This window comes from Aspergillus piperis (genome assembly GCF_003184755.1).
Source record: "Aspergillus piperis CBS 112811 unplaced genomic scaffold BO85scaffold_7, whole genome shotgun sequence".
In the NCBI taxonomy this organism is placed as follows: domain Eukaryota; kingdom Fungi; phylum Ascomycota; class Eurotiomycetes; order Eurotiales; family Aspergillaceae; genus Aspergillus; species Aspergillus piperis.
In genome coordinates this window covers 868563-887221 of record NW_020291597.1, presented here as the reverse complement: position 1 = coordinate 887221, position 18659 = coordinate 868563, and the positions used below count along the sequence as shown (strand labels likewise).

Below are 18659 nucleotides of genomic sequence, written 5' to 3'. Positions count from 1 at the left end.
GGGCGTCTGTAACTGACTGGTGAGATATTTGCCGCTGATCCCGCCCGCGGGTAGAATAGTGTGATAGGTAACGAAGTTAAGCATTCTTGGAGATATTATCTATCTGTAGGGGATGAGAGTGGAGTGGAGTGATGTGGAGTGGGGAGAGAGGAGATGGGGAATTCGTTTGAGGTGAGTGCGAGGTGAGTTGGTTGAGATGGATTAAGGGTCTGTTCATTATCTAGACTTATCTACTGTAGCTGTAGCCGTGTCTACTTAAGTGTGAGTGTGTGAGTGTGAGGTAGTGGTTATGATGTAGGGTAGGGTCATGTACATAGTTACGATGGATGGATGATATTTGCCTGAGGCAAGAGATCTTATAGTTATCCCTCTAACGTTATACAGTCCAATTCAATTCAACATCTTCAACCATCTATAATAATCAAATCTCACTGTTATACCTCAACACTCTACCTATAACTTTACCATACAAATCAATTTAATCCAAATACCTCCCCTCCATAGTCCGTCCTCCTTCCTCCTTCCTACAGAGTACTTTGTACAACGCCCTTGTCAACCCATCCCATCCCATCCCCATCCCCATCCCGAAGAATGCAAAACATCACACAAAGAATGCCACCCACACCCTTTCCCTCTCCCGGCCATACCACTAGAATGCCTAGAACTCCCATCTCAACCCCCATCTTTGCAACAACAATACATACCTACAAATATCTTATCTCAGCCCCAGAACTCACAGCCAGCCAGCCAGCCTCCGGCCGTTTCTTCCGGCCATACAGCGGTCTTTCTTTCTCAGCTAGGGTCAAGGCCAGGTTCCTTCATAGTTGGGCGGTACCAGTGGCTTCTCTTTCTCGTTATTAACCAACTACATATCTACGGAGTAGATGATTAGGTACCGCCTGGCTGGCTGGCTGGCTGGTTGCTGACTGGTATGTGTGGTGTCTTCGTGGTGGGTATTGGTGTTATGCTAGTGCTAGTGCTGGTTACTTGGGGGATGGGGATGGGATGGGGATGGGGGCCGAATGCAGGTATCCACTTGCTGTGTGGCATTGGCATTGCAATCCTCTTTGTGGTTTCTCTGAAGGATGCCTAGTGCTTATGTTGAGTTTACGCGATTGTGGGTTTGTCATCGACATTGACATTGGGATTGTAATTGTTATTGTCATGGCAGGGTCTATCAATCATCAAGGCATCAATCACATCAAATCAAATACAAAGCAACAAACGAGAACAGCACCCCTCTATTTGGGATAATCCTTGATATGATAACTCTTCAACTTCACAAACTGCTCGAACCCAAACCGACCGAGCGTCACTCCACGGCCCGAATTCTTCCATCCCGTCCAAGCCAGATCCTATACTTCAATTAGCACATCTCCATATCATCATCATCCCAATATCAACAGCACAACTCACCGGGCTAGGATAATCCGACCGATTAACAAACACCGTCCCAGCCTCAACCTTCTCCATCAACTCCTCCGCAGCCTTAACATCCTTCGTCCACACACTAGCCGTCAACCCAAACTCACTACAATTCATCCACTTCACAGCCTCCTCATCCCCCTCGACCTTCATCACCGGAATCACCGGCCCAAACGTCTCCTCCGTCATCACCCGCATCTCATGCGTAACCCCCGTCAACAGCGTAGGCCTAACATAATTCCCCTCCGACGGCGGATTCTCAAACGATTCATTCTCCGGCGTCTCATCCTTCGCCCCCTTCTCCACCGCATCAGCAACATGCGCCTCAATATCCTCCTTCGCGCGCTTCGAAATCACCGGCCCGATCTGCGTCTTCTTATCGAACGGATCCCCAACCACATACCCACTCAGCACCTTCTTCACCTCCGCCACAAACTCCTCGTAGATTCCCTGATGCACGTAGACCCGCTCAATCGCGCAGCAGCTCTGTCCACTATTGAAGATCGCCCCGTCGACAATCTCCCCAGCCGCCCAGGCGACATCGACATCGTCGCGCACATACGCGGGATCTTTACCCCCGAGCTCCAATCCAACGTTGACGATGCGATCAGACGCGGCCTTCTGCGTAGCTAGTCCGCCCTCCACGGAGCCCGTAAAACATATATGGTTCACACAGCTAGAACGAACCAAACTCTCGAGTAACGTCGGAGACCCAGAATGGACATACTGAAGCGCCTTCTCCGGCAGCCCCGCTTCATGGAACGCATTGGCGACTTCCTCCGCGACAGTGGGCGTCTGCGGCGACGGTTTCAGAATCACGGCATTACCTGCCAAAATGGCAGGGATTAAACTGTTCACGAGAACAAGGTAGGGGTAGTTCCAGGCGAAGATGATCAGTACTACGCCGACGGGCTTGCGCTTGATGTATCGCTTGAAGCCAGTTTCTTCTTCCCCCGGTACGATTCCCTCTTCACCCAGGACGGAGTCGCTGATGCGGTTCAGGTAGTGGCTGCGCTTGATGGCCGTGGCGACTTCGATCCCTGTGTAGGAGATGGGCCGCCCCATTTGCTCGGTGAGTTGTCTGGCGAGGTCATCTTTTCGTTTTTCGAGTTTGGCGAGGGCGCGGGTCACGATGTCTTGACGTTGTTTGAGGGTCGTGGATGTTGAGAAGGATCGGTAGGCTGATTGTGCGGATTCGGCGATGCCCACGATGTCTTCGGGGTTGGCGCCCGTGCGGTTGAGGATGGGGCGGTTGGTTATCGGGGAGATGGTGGTGATGTTGGGGACGGACATTGTGATGTGAAATATATGGGTATTGAGGGGTTTATGGGGGACGTGGGGAAGGAAGTTGGGGAAGAGGATGGAGTGGATCATTTATCGGCGACGTCAGGAGGGGTATGTCGTCATGCTATCGGGAGGTGCCTTAGGGTTTACTACGATGAAGTATAGAGCTACATACATGGTTTGTGATGTAAGGCAGGATTATGTATGCCCGCTTCCGAGGGGCCCGAGTGATGGACATTACACTGTCGATCCGGTGGCGAACTGGTAATTGCTCTTGCATGAAGTACCTATACCTACTCTATACTAGATGTTTATAAATCAGACATCCCGCACCAGCCGGGCTCCTGCCCAGGGGTAGGGGTAGTTCCGCTGGTACCAGTTTACACTGAACAGATTAGCTCATGAAAAGCTGGCTTGTAGATGGGCGACTTACAAGGTAGTGCGGCCGGCGATCCGTGGATGCGTCGCCCATGACCCTCCGAGGATGACATTGTGTTTTCCGTCGAAGAAGTCGGCTGTTCTTGATTAGCTTTGTTTGTATGTGGTGGGCGACAAGCTTACATGTATATCCGGGGTAGATTTGCATGGCCTTGAACCCGTCGTGGGGTGCAAGTTCCGTGCTCGTCCACTCCCAAACGCCTCCCAGCTCTCCATGACCGGCGAGTCGATCACCGTTCTGGATGACTGGGGTGGGATGCCAGTGTTTGAAGCCGACGTTACAGTTGTCGAGCTCAACAAACACCGGCAGAGACTCGCGCGAAGGGTGCTGTACCGGTTGGTGGTCGGGAGTGCGAGGCCGTAGGGGGTTGGTCTCGCTATGTCCGTGTCCATTGACTCCGTTGGTTTGACTGTGACGATAAGCCCTGTGCATTCAAGCGAAGCGGTCTACTTACCTATGACCGTTTGAAAGACCGTTACTAGTTTCCTTCAGTCGAGCTGCATGCGCGTAGATACTCTTCGCCTCTTCGAAGCTCGGTATCCTGCAGTCCACCCACTTGGCATACTTTGCCAATTCATCGTACGACGCGATCACCGGCCAGTCCTGGGCCAGCTCAAGCGGGACGGAGCCAAACACGGTGCGAACGGCAAAGTGTGCCATAAAATCGTTCGTAGCGTAACTGCTGCTTTGACTGACACCATTGCAAGTCGGGTATGTCTGATCAGACTTGACCAAGACCCAAGACTCTGGCTTCTGAGGCAGATGATTTGCCTGTAGATACTTGGCGTACTCTCCATTTGTAATGGGTCGCGCTTGCGCTTCGAATGCTTTGACTGTTACCTTTCTCTGGGGCTTTTCGTTATCCCATCCAAAAGAGTCACGAGGGACCGAATGACCATCATCGTCTAGACCAACCAAAAGCGTCTGCTCGGGAATCGAGAACCACTCGTTCGGTCTTGCCTCTTGCCGTGCATCGCGGAATTGCTTCTCAAAATCCGGTTGCGGAACAGCTGGAGGCGAAAGTGTTCTTTCGCTCTGGATTAACATGTAAAGGAACGTTTCCAAATGCATGGCTTCATGCTCGAACCCGATCCAGAGTGCTTCGCCGAGCACTCGATTATCAGCCACATTATGCTTCTCAAAGATGGACCTCACCCTACTTCGAACCCGCACTTGATAGTCTAAGATGTCTGCAAGGGCAGGCCATTCGTCCGGAATCTCGCTGTGAGAATGGCACTTTTCGGGGTCATCCACATCGGGATCGATTCCGCGTTCGAAGATGAGTCGATATGACTTGGGGTGCGTTGGCTTTTCACCCAACGCTCGGGTCAAATGAACATCTACTCTTGTCAACATGTCTGTTACGCGTGGTTCCTGAAAGGTAAACAAAATACTGACCGAGAAAAGTAGGAATGTGCCCAAGGTAGAAAATCAATGCATTTCGCAATTTGATGGGCTTCGACAGAAGTTCCTCCCTGGGAACCATGGCCTTGGTGACAATATCCCATGCCGTCCACAGAGACTGGAACTCCTCAAAGCTCGGCACTGATTGAGCCGCATATTGTGATGGGCTCGTTGGAAAGTTGAGGGTAGCCGAGGACAGCACGTGGATAACTGCCCGACAGATCATGTTAGTATAACGGTCTCAACAGTGTAACATGCTGTGCACAATGCAGTGCAACATGAGCAGTCGTAGCACATTGCCAAAGGACGACATACGGTAATCCCCAGACTCATTGCCAAACTCAGCGTCCTCAATTAAACCCGCATCATGCCATAGCTGATCGCACTGCTCGGGAGCATATTTGAATGCCTCCTCGAAAATCAGCTTCTCGCCTTTCTGGAGCAGTACCCCGTTTATAGTCACGTCCCGCTTTGGCGCGTAAAACGCCTGGTGCCGCCCTTCGACATTATCGTACTCCGTCACGATGTCCCACTCATCGAGCTTGAATGCTTCGTATCCAAGCACAGAGTTCGCATGCAACAACCCGTTCTCGTAGAACTGCCGCGTGATACCCTTGGAATCATTGTATGCCTTGTACACTTTATCCGAGTCGGTGCAACTATCCAACCCAAGCACCATCAAGTCCGACGGCCCCAGGAGCCTGGCAAATTGCGACAAGAATTTCGCCGCCGCAGGACGATCGAAATTTCCTATTGACGAACCCATTGACATGATCACCGTTGGGACCTTTCGATTCGCGGGGTTTTCCAGCCAGGTAAGGGCGTCGTCGTACGTGCCATGGAGGCCATGGAGCTCGACATATTGATATTGATCGAGGGATACTTCCGAGAATGTGCGCTCCAACTCCGAGAGCGACAGATCCAAGGCATAGTAGTCCACTCTTTTGCTCGCCGCTTCGAATTCCTGGAGAAGGATCTCAATCTTGCGCAGATTGCTACTATATGTTAGAATTCTGTATCCGTACCCTAGAATCTACACATGCTCCAAGTGGAAGGAAGACGCACCCACTACCTAGCTCCAGTAATTGCGCATTGTCCGGGATGCGTTCAACGATCCTCTTCGCATGTGTCCGTAGAACGTCAATCTCCGCGTTTGTGAGATAATATTCCTCCAGGTACGTAATGTCCTCGAACAGCTTGAGCCCCTGAGCATCGTACAGAAGCATCGTGGGCATGGAACGGCAAGTTCCTGCCGGAGGATCTATACCTCGCTGGATATCATTTACCAGGGAAAACTCCACGTCATTTTGACGGATATCGACGATGTCAACGCCCTTGACGACCGGACATAAGGGTGACATTTTTGGTGAGCACGGAACTCTAGCAACAATAAAGCAAGTAAAAAAGCAACAGCTATACAAGCCACTTTAGAAAGAAAAAGTACAAATTCAAGGGTAAGCCACAGAGCTTATATTATTGTATGCGCGCGCAAACCGCGGATGGTATCGGGGGGCTAATGAGGGGTAGATGAGGAGAAGCGTCCAGTCCTTGCAGCGAGGGTATGCAAGATTGATCATCTACGAGTAGATCCACCACTGGATAAATAGCTCGACAGGTCAGACTCGAGGTTGGCGTGGGGTGCATCAGAGAGACCAGTATCATGCTGCTCGTCCCACCTCTCTCAAGAATATCAGGGGCGGCTGTTCCTGCACTATCGAGGGAAGCGGGCCCTTGCAAACAACCCACCATGACCGACTGGGTCATCGAGATGGTCTGGACACCCTCCGCATTGTGTAAGCTCAGGGCGATTTGTCCCACCGCAGACCGGAAAATACCGTTGAGGCCGTCCTGCACGTCAATCAGACCATACTGGGCAGGGTACACATTCCGGTGGGATGGCTTGGGAACCCACCATCCGGGTTACTTTCCAAGGAACGACCAGGTGTCACAGCGATCTAATGGATGAAGCACCGTAGGCCAGTGACGCATGCGGAAAAGAGGTCCAACCACCGAGGGCCAGAAGGAAGCGCCGACACGAGCATGACGTTGAGTTTGCATTGATTGCATTGGTTTGCATGACTTACTTTTGGAGCGGGGATTACCGTGTTGGGTACTGTTTGTGCTGTTTGGATACCCCACCTCAGTTTGTCTGGTTTGGTTTACTGCTGTTGCCTGTTTGAGGCAGCTTGTCATCACGGGACGGCATTTCCCAACCACCATTTTATACATCCATCAGGCTTGTCTGATTGGCTTTGGACACATCCCCCCTTCAATTCGTATCGCATGGAATATGCCTCAGTGGAGCTCGTATTTACTAGTACCTGAGTCAGATCAGTGTTGAGCTAGGGTCAGAAACAAACAATGAAGTTTCATCAGCACTACGGTAGCAGTCATAAAAGTTACTCAGCATATCCGCGTGAATCCGATCAGTGACGGACGAACCCTCTCAGGCACATTCAGTGTAGCTGCTTATCCATTACGATTAGGGCTGATCAGCTGCCGAGACAAGATCAGCAGAGGGATTCCGCCGGGTGAACAAAGCATAACAAAAGACATCTCAAATAGTGTATGATCAGACGGATGTATAGCGGCGGCCAAAAGCATTATATATACGAACATCGGTAGTACTTCGGGATATCTCCGCTGGTCACCAAAGAGCACAGTTTTAACCAACATGTATCCAACGCATTTAGCAAGTCCAGTGAAACAATCTCTAATGGAATAGTTGTCGAAAATCTTTCAAGTAGTGAAATACCGTAGACTAGTAGTGGACATGCACCTCTTCTTGCATCGTTGAAGATATAAATAAGCCCAGGACAACCCAAGATTCTATGTTTGAAGTTCAATAAATTGAGCACCATTCTTAACATGCCACAAAATGTCACCAAGCAGGCGCAATTACTCGCAAATGCGGGACGCCGCCTTGAACATCAGAGCAGACAGCGACGACGAGTACGCACATTCAGATATGGACGCCGGCGAAGACGAGGCATTGCATATACTCATGGAAGCAAATTACAACGAGGGTGCTTCGTATGATCAAAGCTCCACTGACCAATTTGCAAACGATGACGAGGACCCTTTATGGCGAACCCAGGCTGAAAATTTATTCAGCGGGAATGACAGCGACGGTGCAGATGAGGGAGAGCACGCCTCATTGCAAATTCAACTCCCTGATCCTGACAGCCAGGGCGAACACGTTGACTACCCACCACCACCTCCATCCCCCTGGTTACCATATAACAAGTACTCACACAAAGAAAAGTACGCCAAGCCAGCACTTAAAGACAAGCCAGGTGGCGAATCACTCGACAAAATCATATCCTACTGTGATATGGTCGTCGACATGAGCAATATCAGGTCCGCTCTTCGAAGCGTAGAGCTCTACCTTGGAAAAGGCCAAACCCGGGAGGCTGAGTCCGAGGCCCAGAAGGCTCGAGATCTGGCAGAAAAGTATGACGACAAACCAGTGCTCGCACGGTGCAGGTACTGGCAGGCTCGGGTGAAGTTTGCCCAAGGAAAATATGACAAGGCGTACACATTGTTTTGCGAATGCCAGCTATGGATCACCAAGCAACCTGAGGCTAGCACAATGGCATTCTACCTGCCACTCTGTCAGCCGGGATTGAGCGATCGAGAGCGACAGCGCTTGCTGGAGGAAGCTCAAAGACGTGCGATGCAACCAGAGAAGATGCAAGCGGCTATTGAAGTGCCAGACCACCGAAACTCGAAACGAAGATGGGAGGATAGCCTTCACTTGCTGTCGCAAGATACCATTCCACAGCCCATGCATCGGCGGAGAATAGCCCGCCCCAAGTCTCTGCTCGAGAGGCAACCGGAAGATTCCAGTGGACTTAAACTTGGTGGGAAGCAAAAGGTTTTCACTTTCGAGATGCACCCCAAGGGCATGGCAACCAGAACCCGGCCGACAGATATTTTCTCGGAACAGCCTTATGAGGTTATTGTGCCGCAAGAACAATGGGAGGATTTCATTGACTATCACCGGGACCAGAGCGTCACGTTGACTTATCTGGAGAGGGAGAGACGACGGTACCAAACCGTCGTCCAAGAGAAGTATATTCAGCGCTAACCCGCTGCGTGCTGGTCTGCCTTTTTGGCAAGGGAACATCCAGTTTGGTGAGGATGTGGGATACTGTTGGAGTAATGGTCTTTCATATTGTTTATATATAAGGTTTCTTTCATACCGTTTTCTGCACCTGCCCGACTAGTGAGTGTCAACGCATGTCTCCTTCTCTTCCTTCCTACCTTTCCCATATACCCATCGTTTAATATAGTTCAATTCAGTTCAAGTCATAAGAATCGTTTCATAGCATTGCGATCATAGATACGCGTCAAGCCTTCAATAGCTACCACAAAGCCAAGTCAGCAATGTTCAGACCCCAAGCCCAGCTTGCAGCGCCCATAGCCCCAACACTCATCGTAAAGGCCATCAGAAGATTGACGGCATTGTTATCTAAGAGGTCCCGTCCACTCTCTACCCGCCGGCTTTCGTGTCCTGATTCCGTTTCTCCTGCGGACGTTCCCGTCGACGTTCCAGTAGCCCTGGTTCCTTTCAGAGCGGCGGTGTTAGCTACTGCCTCGGTGGCGTGTACCTGCGCACTCGAGCTTGATCCAGCAGGCTTCAGACCGGTGGTATCAGCTGGGACACCGGGCTTAGTAGAAGAGGGGTGAACAAGGACCTGCAAGACAATATCAGTACTATCCTCTTCTTACAGTCCGGTAGATGCTAAGCATGTACTGACCTTCTGACCACCAGCTCCTTCAACAACCTTTCCTGTTCTCCTGTCTACCACGCTAGCCTGCAGCAATCCACCCAAGACACTATCCAGCACACTGCCCAAACCTCCCCACATTGTCACGGCCAAAATCCACTGGGCCCGGCTCTTGAGCATCGACAGTGTATCGGCTTCGGGGCAGAAAGGTAGGATAGCAGCGGAGGACACGGCGATTGTAAAAGCACCCAGCACTCCTGCTAGGAGTCCGGTTCCTGTTACACCGCCATTGGTACCGGGAGGAACGACGCGGAACGTGGGAGAGGTGATCAGGCGGGGTTTCGACTTGGATAGGATACCAAGCTCGGAGGAGTATGTATCAGCGGCGACAGCGGCGTAGTTCCTACAACGAGGACCTGTTAGTACGCGCATAAGAAAGGTTTAGGAATAGAGATAGGCCTTACGCGACTATTCCCACGACCAACAAATCCGCCACATTATGACCATTCGAAAAGCACTGTGTTGCGTTTGCAGGTTGTCCCGCAAGAACATATGTATGTAGGAGAGCAAGCACTGTCGCGACAACAGAGTTCGCCAGGACTTGGATGTGGGTACGCTGACCCTCGCCGCCCTCGGAGCCGGTCGCGGAGAGCGTCAAACGAGCTTTAACATCGTGTTTAACCTGGCAGGTGCGTGATCAACAGTTACAAATTGTGGATCGATGATGTGAGCAAGGGATATATACCTTGGTAACTTTGGTGCCCCCAAAGTAGAAGACTCCTAACAAGACAAAAGGAGCGGACCATGGATGAAGAGCATGGGCGCTAGCTGTCAGCGCAGCCGCAATGAGGCCGGGGGTGGTCAGCGACTTTCGCGACCAGGCACGATGAACAAGCACTATCACCGCTGGAATACCGAAGTATGGTTTCATGGTGAAGGCAGGTAGCGACCCCAAGGTAAAGCAGGGGAAAGTTTGGCAGAATAAGAAATCGGGGAGAAGAGCAGCATCGCGTATCTTAGCTTGATCGTTAGCGCGGGTAGCTCCGATGGGGACCAGGTGACCATCCGCGGGTTGGTATTGGATGACTGTATGCACATGAATGGAGGCAGTAGGCAAATCCAATTTGAGAATTATGTTAATGGCATCTTCCTTTTCGGCTTTAAGCTGTATAGATTGGTCCCAATTCCAGTGGCAGTGGAACCCATAATAGATCGATGGATTGATTCTAGCTGATTTACCCCACAAATATACCGCCATTCATATATCCCCCTAGATTAGCTCATTTGCTCATTATGAAAGGAATGTTCACTGAACATACACTAAGTTAAGCTCCTGTTTTTCTTAGTTTGGTACTAAGCTTGCTTGATGGACACATCAAGACCATGGGAGCATTGCTTAACCATGGCTTCTGCCTGACACATGTGCGCGCAGCTGCAAGCGCCGACCCCGCCTGGCCAGCTCCCTCCCCTTCACTTCACCTCCCAACAGCTTGTTCTCTTCTCTCTCACTCAATGTACAACTAGGGAAAGCTTTCTGCTTTGTAATCCGTCATTTTCATCGTCTAGCATCAAATTCAACATGGCTATTGTCTACGGATTGCCCACAGTGGCTTCCACAGTAGCAGCAGCGGTATGAGCAAGTCCACTACCTTCTAGAAAACCCACTGACAAGTCATCATTTCATCTGATAGTTTGCAATTATCGCTATCATTCTTGGAGCGTAAGTGACCTTCTCACTCTCGCCACAGATGTCTGCCATCGAGGATCAAGCTCATTCATCTCATCAGGCTGTCCTGGTCTCGTACAGCTTCACTTTACCTTCCCCTTCCTGAATGGGTTCCAGCCATCGCCACCCTCTTCCCTCCTCTAACAGCACTGGCACTATATCTTGCCAATAAACTCGCCCAACCTGCTGCAGATAATCGCCAGTCATCTAGCCCTTGGCGAAGACTCTTTCCCGTTATCAACCACCTCCAATCTATCATAACCACAATCATCGCCACCGTAGCCCTCGCCTATCTATACCCAGAGAGCATCACAACCTGCCGACTAGAGCAGGAATGGCAGTCATACTTCCGCGCGAAAGATGCTCAACCGATCCGTGCTATTCAGGACGAATTCCGCTGCTGCGGATTCCGGAGTATCCATGACCGAGCGTGGCCGTTCAAGGATAAGACCACCGGGGATGATGCTTGTGAGGTACAATTCAATTACGGGACAAGCTGTCTGGTCCCGTGGAGACAGCAGCAGCAGAGTGCTTCGTGGATGGTTTTTGCAGCTGCTATTTTGACTCTACTCATGAAGGTCTGTGTATGTGCTTCGTTATAGGTGATTCCTTACTAAGGCAACTACAGGTTGCGTTGTATCAGGCCCTGCGTCAGCGACCGAGCTGGATGACAATGCAGTTTGGCAGACAGACACGCAGTCAGCAGCGGATCACGCACGCTGCGCTGGAGGATGAAGACACCAACGATGACGCGGAGGAGGGGCAGCGGGGAGCGTTCCTGCCTCGTGCGGGTCCAAGGTTTGACAATGAGTGGAATGATCGGTAGATCGCTTTTCTGAGGGCTGACTGGTCCATGATGGCAATCAATCACAGGGTTGTTTGCAGCTTGGTAGCTGAGTTGCCTGCCATGCACGCACTAATGCAACTAAGATGGACCGGTAGTGGTACGAGCAGTGACAAAACCAACGAGAAGGATCTAGTGTATTACATTCGCAGTCATCTTTTTCAAACTCGAAACAGGTTACGACTAGTCGTAGAGACACATACATTACATTATCACTCTGCGTATTATGCTGATATGCTTGACTTGCTTCTCGCAATTGAGGTCATCCGGTCCATATCGGCGCCCCTGTTTCTCTAAAGGTGGGTCGAAGGGCGCCTAAACAGGCGTAGATAAAGGGCATAGGGAAATCGGGGGCCAGTACCTTCACGAAGGACACCCCAGCCGAGCCCCTGCTTGTTTTACCCTCATTGCAGCGGCATGGAGACAGATAATGCGGGTGACGACTTCTCAGCCGCCAAGCAGAACGACTGCCCGGCTATTGACTTTCGGCCGGCAAAACGATGGGGGGCAAGCAAGCAGGATGTATGGTCCGTTATCAACGAAGGTGCTGAGGCCTCTCGCATCAAGCCATGCGTAAACATCAGTCAGGGCTATTTGTGAAACCACCCCTCATTGAATTTTGCGTGGTGACCGTCTTGTTAGCGATGGCAGGTGAGGTGGATGGAACCCTCCGGAGTTCATCCGTGAAGCGGCTAAGCAGGCCCTGGACCGCTTCGAGTGCAACAAAAATGGTTCAACCAAGGGTCGCTCGCGGCTTCGGGAGGCCATATCCAAGGGTTTTTATTAGTAGTTGTGACCACAGGGCAAACGAAGGTATAGTACTAGTCCTCAAAGCATCGAAATGTTATGTTTCCTGTCGATCCTGACTAACCTGACATAGGAATGCTTAGTGTATGGATGGCGTTTCTGATTCCGGGTGATGAAGTTATCCTTTTTGAGCCCTACTTTGACCAGTAAATTGACGCCTCATCGCCCTCGTTCTCGGACAGTCTACTATGTATGTGATACTTACACGCCCTGCTTGCGCTCGTCTCTCCTTGCCGTAGATATCTGGACGGCATTTATATGGCTGGGGGCGTCATTCGATGCGTTCCTCTGAGATCTCCTGCGAAGGCAGACATTGCAATCTGCTCGTCCTCTGAGTGGACCATCAATTTCGTCGAGTTGGAACAGTCAATTACCTCACGCACCAAGATGATTGTGATAAATACCCCGCATAACCATACAGGAAAGATGTTTTCACGCGAGGAGCTGCGGCACATCAGTGACATGAGCGTTCGACATAACCTGATTTTACTCAGCGACGAGGTATATGAAGCTACGTACCTTTTACACGGGTTGCAATGTTAGGCCCCGATGTGCAGCAACGAACTATCAGCGTTGGATCTGTAGGGAAGCATTTCTTATGTACTGGCTGGAGGGTGGGCTGACTTATTGTCCCTGCTCGGTTGATTGATGCCATTGCAACTGCACACCAGGCCCTTTACAGGAAGCAGCTGCGGCTGCGTATGAGCAAAGCCTATGTAACGGCTTTTGGTCGCAGACGCGCACGTTGGTTCGAGAGAAAATGATCAGGCTTTGCCAGGTCTTTCAGGAATTGGATCTTCCCTACACAATCCCGGAAGGCAGCTATTTTGTCCTCGCTAATCTACTCAAAGTCCAGATTCCTAGGGTGTATAGGACTCCGCCACATATCCGTGACCGCAGAAGGGATTCCCTGCTGGCACGGTTCTTGATCATGGGACTGGGTGTGACAGCCATTCCTGCGAATGAATTTTGCAGCCCGGAGCACCCATGCTTGGGAGAGAACTATCTTCGCTTTGCGGTGTGCCAGGGCGATGACATACTGGATTTAGCCAAGGCCAGGCTTCGCAGATTGCAATTATATTTAACTGGCTAATAGATTTCACTCGAATTGGTGTATCCTGTGGTTTGCTTATCAGTAAATTCCCCGGCGGGACTCCGGTCCCCCGTCAGCGCCCCGTAAGGTTCAGAACCCCTGCATGGCTTCGTAAGTAAGCCAGGATTGACGCTGCCTGGATGTATCGCCTTGTTGTTGGTGTTGACGCTAGGCAAACCTCAATTCCGTGCTTCTGGTATTGATTGCATCACCACCCCTAGAAGATAAAAAGAAAGAAAGGCCGCAATCAAAATAGCTTCCTGGCATGGACTTCCATCTCTCCCCCTTAGACAGTGCTGTTGCTACGGCGAGACTGCAGCAGATACAGCCATCCTCTGATTAACACAACTAACATGGATTACGACGTATTGCATCCATGGTTACAAGGAGGAGAGGATACAATTGCAATTATTCTCGGCTTCCTCTTCCTGGTGACAGCGGGTGTCAGAATTGCCTTTCTTGCGCAGGAATCCATTAAAGTGCAACCATCTCTTCAACAGCAATGCAAATATTTTTTCTTGACGACGACTGTGACGTTCCACTTCACTCTCTTGCTTTTCCCTTTTATCTATCCCGCGACCGGCCTTTCGGCTGTGGTCGCAATTTGTGGGTTCCTGACGGCCATCGTGCTGCTGATCCTTTCAATGTGTGAGCATATTCGATCAGTGGCACCGTCAACCCTCGTGCCACTCTATGTTATCGCAAGCCTTTGCTTGGATATGGCCCAGTGCCAACGTCTGGGATATCAGGGCCAGCAAAGCGTACCTTACATCATCACTGCCATGCTCGTGCTCAACAAGGTCGCAGTGATTCTCCTCGAAGCTCTGCCAAAAAGGGGCATCTTGCTCGCTACCTATCGGGATTGCAGCCCCTCCGACACTGCTGGTCCGTACAGCACGCTGTTGCTGTGGTGGATCAATCCTCTCTTATGGAAGGGTTTTTTCACTCAACTTGGAGTTAACAATCTGTATCCTCTAGAGGCCGCTCTCTCCTCCCAACGCCTCGGCGATCGTTTTGAGGCCGAATGGAGGCGTTCCCATCATTTACTGAGAGCGGTCACGAGAGTCCTGAAATACCATATTCTGGCCTCCGGCCTTCCTCAATTACTTTTGATCGGGGTCAAATTCACTCAGCCATATCTCATCCAGGATACAACGAGGTTGGTAATGGACCCGGTCGAAAGCCAAAAGTGGCCTGCGTGGCGCCTGATAGGAATCTATGCCCTCATCTACACCGCAATCGCCCTACTCGGGGCCACCTCCAAGCACCAGATGAATCGGTTGGTTGTCAGCATCCGAGGGGGATTGGTCTCCCTTATCTATAACAAGAGCGTTGACTTGAGCATAACTGCCGTGGAGGAGAAGGCTGCTTTGACGCTCATGTCCACCGACATCGACCGTATCACCATGTCCTGCGCAGACATGCACCACGCCTGGACGGCGGTTATAGAGGTAGCGGTGGCCCTGTACCTGCTGTACGCCCAGCTAGGTGTGGGCTTTCTGGCTCCGGGACTCTGCTTTGCGTGCGCCGTCGTGGCCATGGCAGCCTGTACGCGGCTGTATCCACGGTATCAAAACGCCTGGGTGGGGGCTATTCAAGAACGGACTTCAATAACCTCGACTATGCTCGGATCCATCCGCAGTCTAAAACTTCTGGGACTCTCAGCCGTTATTTGAAGCCTTCTCCAGAGTTCAAGGGTAAATGAAAATGTCGTGGCCCGAAAAATCCGATGGATTACAGTGGTGCAGGTAGTCTTTCAAAATGTCACAAGCATCGCCGCGCCGCTGACCACCTTCGCACTTTACCTTGGCTGGGGTCAATCCATTGGCAAGACATTGAATGTTCCTGTCGCATTCTCCATCCTCTCACTCCTACAGCTTTTGGAGCCCCCATTGATGACATTGGTTCAAACGCCGCCTCATCTAGCTGGCGCGCTGGGCAGTTTCGACCGCATCGATGCATTTCTTCGGTCGCCTTCACGACAGGAATACCGACAATTAGCGCCAAGCACTACTACAACAGCGGCGTTTGAAGGAACTAATGATACGGTAGTCCTAGAAAATGCATCATTCGGATGGGCAGAGGACAGCCCGGTGCTTCGCAACCTGCATCTCCGCATCCCACGGGGATCGCTGGTCATGGTAGTTGGCCCGACTGGGTGCGGAAAGAGCACCCTGCTAAAGGGAATCCTTGGAGAGACTCCCTGGTCATCTGGAACAGTTTCGTCGACTTCCTCGATAGGGTTTGCGGATCAGACCCCATGGACCGTCAATGATACGATTAAGGCTAGCATATGCGGTCAATCCCCTGAAGATGCCCTCCTGTACCACGAGGTCGTTGACTGCTGCGGCTTGCTGGAAGACGTGAACAGCCTACCTGAAACGGATGGGACTAAGATTGGATCGAACGGGATCGCGCTCAGCGGGGGGCAGAGACTTCGTCTTACACTTGCTCGGGCGGCGTTTGCACAGAAGGAGCTACTTGTTCTTGATGATGTATTCAGTGGAGTGGATGCAGACACCGAAGAGCATATCTTTCGTCGACTTTTCTCTGTGTCTGGCCCAGTGCGAAGGAGGGCAACCAGCATTATCCTGGTGACCCATGCCGTCTCCCGACTTCCCCTGGCAGATTGGGTGGTCGTCCTGTCGAAGGATGGAACAATCGCCGAACAGGGCACTTATGAGACTTTGACTCACAAGAGCACAGGATATGTGGCCGGTCTCAATGTTAATTTCAAGCGCATTATGGATAATGACTCTGACGCACGATCACATGCTGAACACGCTGATGTGGCAGTCAAGCAGCCGGCAGTGGTTGAAGCAAACGCAGTGGGAGAAGAGGAATCGAAAATGGAAGAAGCGCCAACAGTGACAGAATCACCAGCACCAAAGCACGGGGACTGGAAGACGATCACTGACTATTTTGCTGCGGCCAGTTGGTCGTGGATGGGGCTCTGCTGTCTATGGAGCCTGGTGTACATCACCGCGATCAAGGCACCGGGGTTGCTCTTGAACGCTTTCAGCAGCCCAAGCAACAATTCTACCATCGTATCTACTTCGTCGTTTCTGGGCTGCCTCGGGTTGGCAGCTGTCGTCTCACTGATGTCGCTCACCCTCCTGGTCTGGGGCTTATTCCTCCGTGTCATTCCCCGAGTATCGAACGGTCTCCATCAAAAACTTCTGCACACAGTGTTGCTGGCACCCATATCATTCTTTACCTCAACAGACTCCGGAACCGTGCTGAACCGCTTTACACAGGATCTCAGTGTTATTGACAATGAGCTTCCTGGTGTATTGATTGGGATGATGTTACAGCTGGCAATATTTACTATCGGCGCGTGTATGATTGTGGCCTCCGCTACATACCTACTGGTCACTATTCCCCTGGTCATGATGGCTCTCATTGGTATTCAGCGATTTTATGTCCAGACCTCCCGTCAGCTCCGTACTCTCCGTCTAGAGCAACAAGCACCTTTATACACTCACTTCCAAGAAACCATTGCCGGCCTAGCTAGTATTCGCGCCTTCGGCTGGACGGGAGCTTTCCGAGCCCGCAATGCGATACTCCTTGACAACAGTCAACGACCGATGTACCTGCTCAAAGCTGTGCAAGCCTGGCTTGGCCTTGTGTTGAATCTCTTGGTTGCCGCGCTCGGCACCGTGCTCATCAGTACGATCGCCATGCTTCGCGATACCGTACACCCCGCAATCGTGGGCCTGGGCCTGTTGAATATCATGAGCTTCAACGAGAACCTATCCGAATTAGTCCTTGTTTGGAGTTTGACAGAGACGTCCCTCAGTGCTCTGGCACGGGTTCGTGATTTCGTCGAGGAGACTGAATCCGAAGAGAAGGACAGTGAGGTCAACTCGCCGCTGACTGCGTGGCCCCAGTATGGAGCAGTGGAGTTTGATAACTTTGCTGCAGCCTATACCAATTCTGCGCCACTTGTTCTTCGAGACATTGACCTGCACATCCAGCCTGGCGAGAAGATAGGAGTCTGCGGCCGCACGGGAAGTGGTAAGTCCTCGCTCCTAGCTGCACTCTTCCATCTAGTGGAGTATCGGCAGGGAACATTGAAGGTCGACGGGCAAGACCTGGCACATCTCCCACGATCGGAGCTCCGCCAGTCCTTGAATATCATCACCCAGGAGCCGTTCTGCGTACATTCGGAAACTGCACGCTTCAATCTGGACCCATGGGAGGCGACCAGCCAGGATGATGCGATTCTCATTGGAGCGCTAGAGAAGTGTCAGCTCTGGTCAGTTATTGAGGCCAAGGGCGGATTAAATGCCATCTTGAAGACAGATTTCTTCAGCCAAGGGCAGTGGCAGCTTTTCTGCCTGGCGCGGGCCATACTACGGAAGAGCAGGCTTGTAGTGTTGGACGAGGTTTCATCGAGGTAAGTAGAATTAGAGAAGGGGGGTTCTGGTCCATTATTAGGGGGGCTAACAAGAGGGCTACTGTGGCAGTGTTGATATCGAGACGGATCGTCGCATGCAGGAGATCATCCGGCACGAATTTGATGGGTGTGTACAATCATTGCGGTCGCCCATCGTCTAGACACTATCGTGGATTTTGATAGGGTGGTGGTGATGGCAGACGGGCGAATAGTGGAGTGTGGCGCCCCACAGCAATTGTTGGCGCGTGATGAAAGTTGGTTCAAGAGGCTATATGAGTCGTGAAGCATTGAAATAAGATCTGATGAGTCTTGTAGATAGATACTGTATGACTGTCGGAGAACATGGCGTCCGTCCTGATCCAGAGGGAATTGCCGAGATCCTACTCCGCAAGTTACTGGTTAACACCGCAGAGTTCACAGAGTAATCCTTCGTTATTAATGAAATTATTAAAATTAATATGTATGAAGCTGCCGGAGAAGCAAGCCACGGGACTCTGGGTGGAGA

General features: G+C 51.3%; 8 protein-coding genes across 8 annotated transcripts; 5 read left to right on the top strand and 3 right to left on the bottom strand.

The window, feature by feature from the left end:
- Positions 1 to 1151: 1151 nt before the first annotated feature.
- Positions 1152 to 2737, bottom strand: BO85DRAFT_419313 (aldehyde dehydrogenase family protein). Its single transcript, XM_025657856.1, has 3 exons — positions 2153 to 2737; positions 1417 to 2101; positions 1152 to 1355 (listed from the first exon to the last, which is right to left on the bottom strand). The coding sequence occupies exons 1-3, from the start codon at positions 2716 to 2718 to the stop codon at positions 1242 to 1244; spliced, it is 1365 nt and encodes a 454-aa protein (XP_025516500.1). The 5' UTR covers positions 2719 to 2737; the 3' UTR covers positions 1152 to 1241.
- A 290-nt stretch (positions 2738 to 3027) lies between these two features.
- On the bottom strand, positions 3028 to 5913 carry BO85DRAFT_487297 (DUF323 domain protein; the record flags this gene model as incomplete). The annotated part of the gene is made up of 7 exons (XM_025663444.1): positions 3028 to 3094; positions 3143 to 3224; positions 3271 to 3557; positions 3603 to 4488; positions 4547 to 4762; positions 4868 to 5547; positions 5618 to 5913. The coding sequence occupies 7 exons, from the start codon at positions 5911 to 5913 to the stop codon at positions 3028 to 3030; spliced, it is 2514 nt and encodes an 837-aa protein (XP_025516499.1).
- A 304-nt stretch (positions 5914 to 6217) lies between these two features.
- On the top strand, positions 6218 to 6537 carry BO85DRAFT_448585 (uncharacterized protein). Its single transcript, XM_025659975.1, has one exon. It carries the CDS (start codon positions 6300 to 6302, stop codon positions 6516 to 6518), a length of 219 nt encoding a protein of 72 aa, XP_025516498.1. The 5' UTR covers positions 6218 to 6299; the 3' UTR covers positions 6519 to 6537.
- An 893-nt stretch (positions 6538 to 7430) lies between these two features.
- BO85DRAFT_395677 (uncharacterized protein) lies at positions 7431 to 8642 on the top strand (the record flags this gene model as incomplete). The annotated part of the gene is made up of 1 exon (XM_025656971.1): positions 7431 to 8642. One exon carries the CDS (start codon positions 7431 to 7433, stop codon positions 8640 to 8642), a length of 1212 nt encoding a protein of 403 aa, XP_025516497.1.
- A 69-nt stretch (positions 8643 to 8711) lies between these two features.
- BO85DRAFT_448583 (DUF92 domain-containing protein) lies at positions 8712 to 10660 on the bottom strand. The gene is made up of 4 exons (XM_025659974.1): positions 10031 to 10660; positions 9750 to 9967; positions 9316 to 9688; positions 8712 to 9252 (listed from the first exon to the last, which is right to left on the bottom strand). The coding sequence occupies exons 1-4, from the start codon at positions 10541 to 10543 to the stop codon at positions 8920 to 8922; spliced, it is 1437 nt and encodes a 478-aa protein (XP_025516496.1). The 5' UTR covers positions 10544 to 10660; the 3' UTR covers positions 8712 to 8919.
- Positions 10661 to 10864: 204 nt separating this feature from the next.
- On the top strand, positions 10865 to 11837 carry BO85DRAFT_437732 (tetraspanin Tsp3; the record flags this gene model as incomplete). Its single annotated transcript, XM_025658636.1, has 4 exons — positions 10865 to 10915; position 11005; positions 11093 to 11595; positions 11640 to 11837. 4 exons carry the CDS (start codon positions 10865 to 10867, stop codon positions 11835 to 11837), a joined length of 753 nt encoding a protein of 250 aa, XP_025516495.1.
- Positions 11838 to 12272: 435 nt separating this feature from the next.
- BO85DRAFT_468223 (pyridoxal phosphate-dependent aminotransferase) lies at positions 12273 to 13755 on the top strand (the record flags this gene model as incomplete). Its single annotated transcript, XM_025662245.1, has 6 exons — positions 12273 to 12438; positions 12512 to 12631; positions 12736 to 12808; positions 12902 to 13163; positions 13220 to 13276; positions 13345 to 13755. The coding sequence occupies 6 exons, from the start codon at positions 12273 to 12275 to the stop codon at positions 13753 to 13755; spliced, it is 1089 nt and encodes a 362-aa protein (XP_025516494.1).
- A 353-nt stretch (positions 13756 to 14108) lies between these two features.
- BO85DRAFT_519424 (ABC multidrug transporter) lies at positions 14109 to 18397 on the top strand (the record flags this gene model as incomplete). Its single annotated transcript, XM_025665051.1, has 3 exons — positions 14109 to 15422; positions 15504 to 18154; positions 18225 to 18397. The coding sequence occupies 3 exons, from the start codon at positions 14109 to 14111 to the stop codon at positions 18313 to 18315; spliced, it is 4056 nt and encodes a 1351-aa protein (XP_025516493.1). The 3' UTR covers positions 18316 to 18397.
- Between the last annotated feature and the right edge of the window lie 262 nt (positions 18398 to 18659).

Excerpts from the sequence above, each read along its gene's own strand:
- BO85DRAFT_419313 (XM_025657856.1), bottom strand. The coding sequence starts at position 2,718 with ATGTCCGTCCCCAACATCACCACCATCTCCCCGATAACCAACCGCCCC. Across the intron at positions 2,102-2,152 it reads CTGCCGGAGAAGGCGCTTCA|CTGTGTGAACCATATATGTT; the intron begins GTATGTCCATTC and ends GGTTCGTTCTAG. Across the intron at positions 1,356-1,416 it reads GGTCGGATTATCCTAGCCCG|GATCTGGCTTGGACGGGATG; the intron begins GTGAGTTGTGCT and ends ATTGAAGTATAG.
- BO85DRAFT_448585 (XM_025659975.1), top strand. The coding sequence starts at position 6,300 with ATGACCGACTGGGTCATCGAGATGGTCTGGACACCCTCCGCATTGTGT.
- BO85DRAFT_448583 (XM_025659974.1), bottom strand. The coding sequence starts at position 10,543 with ATGGCGGTATATTTGTGGGGTAAATCAGCTAGAATCAATCCATCGATC. Across the intron at positions 9,968-10,030 it reads GGGGCACCAAAGTTACCAAG|GTTAAACACGATGTTAAAGC; the intron begins GTATATATCCCT and ends CGCACCTGCCAG. Across the intron at positions 9,689-9,749 it reads TTGGTCGTGGGAATAGTCGC|GAACTACGCCGCTGTCGCCG; the intron begins GTAAGGCCTATC and ends TCCTCGTTGTAG.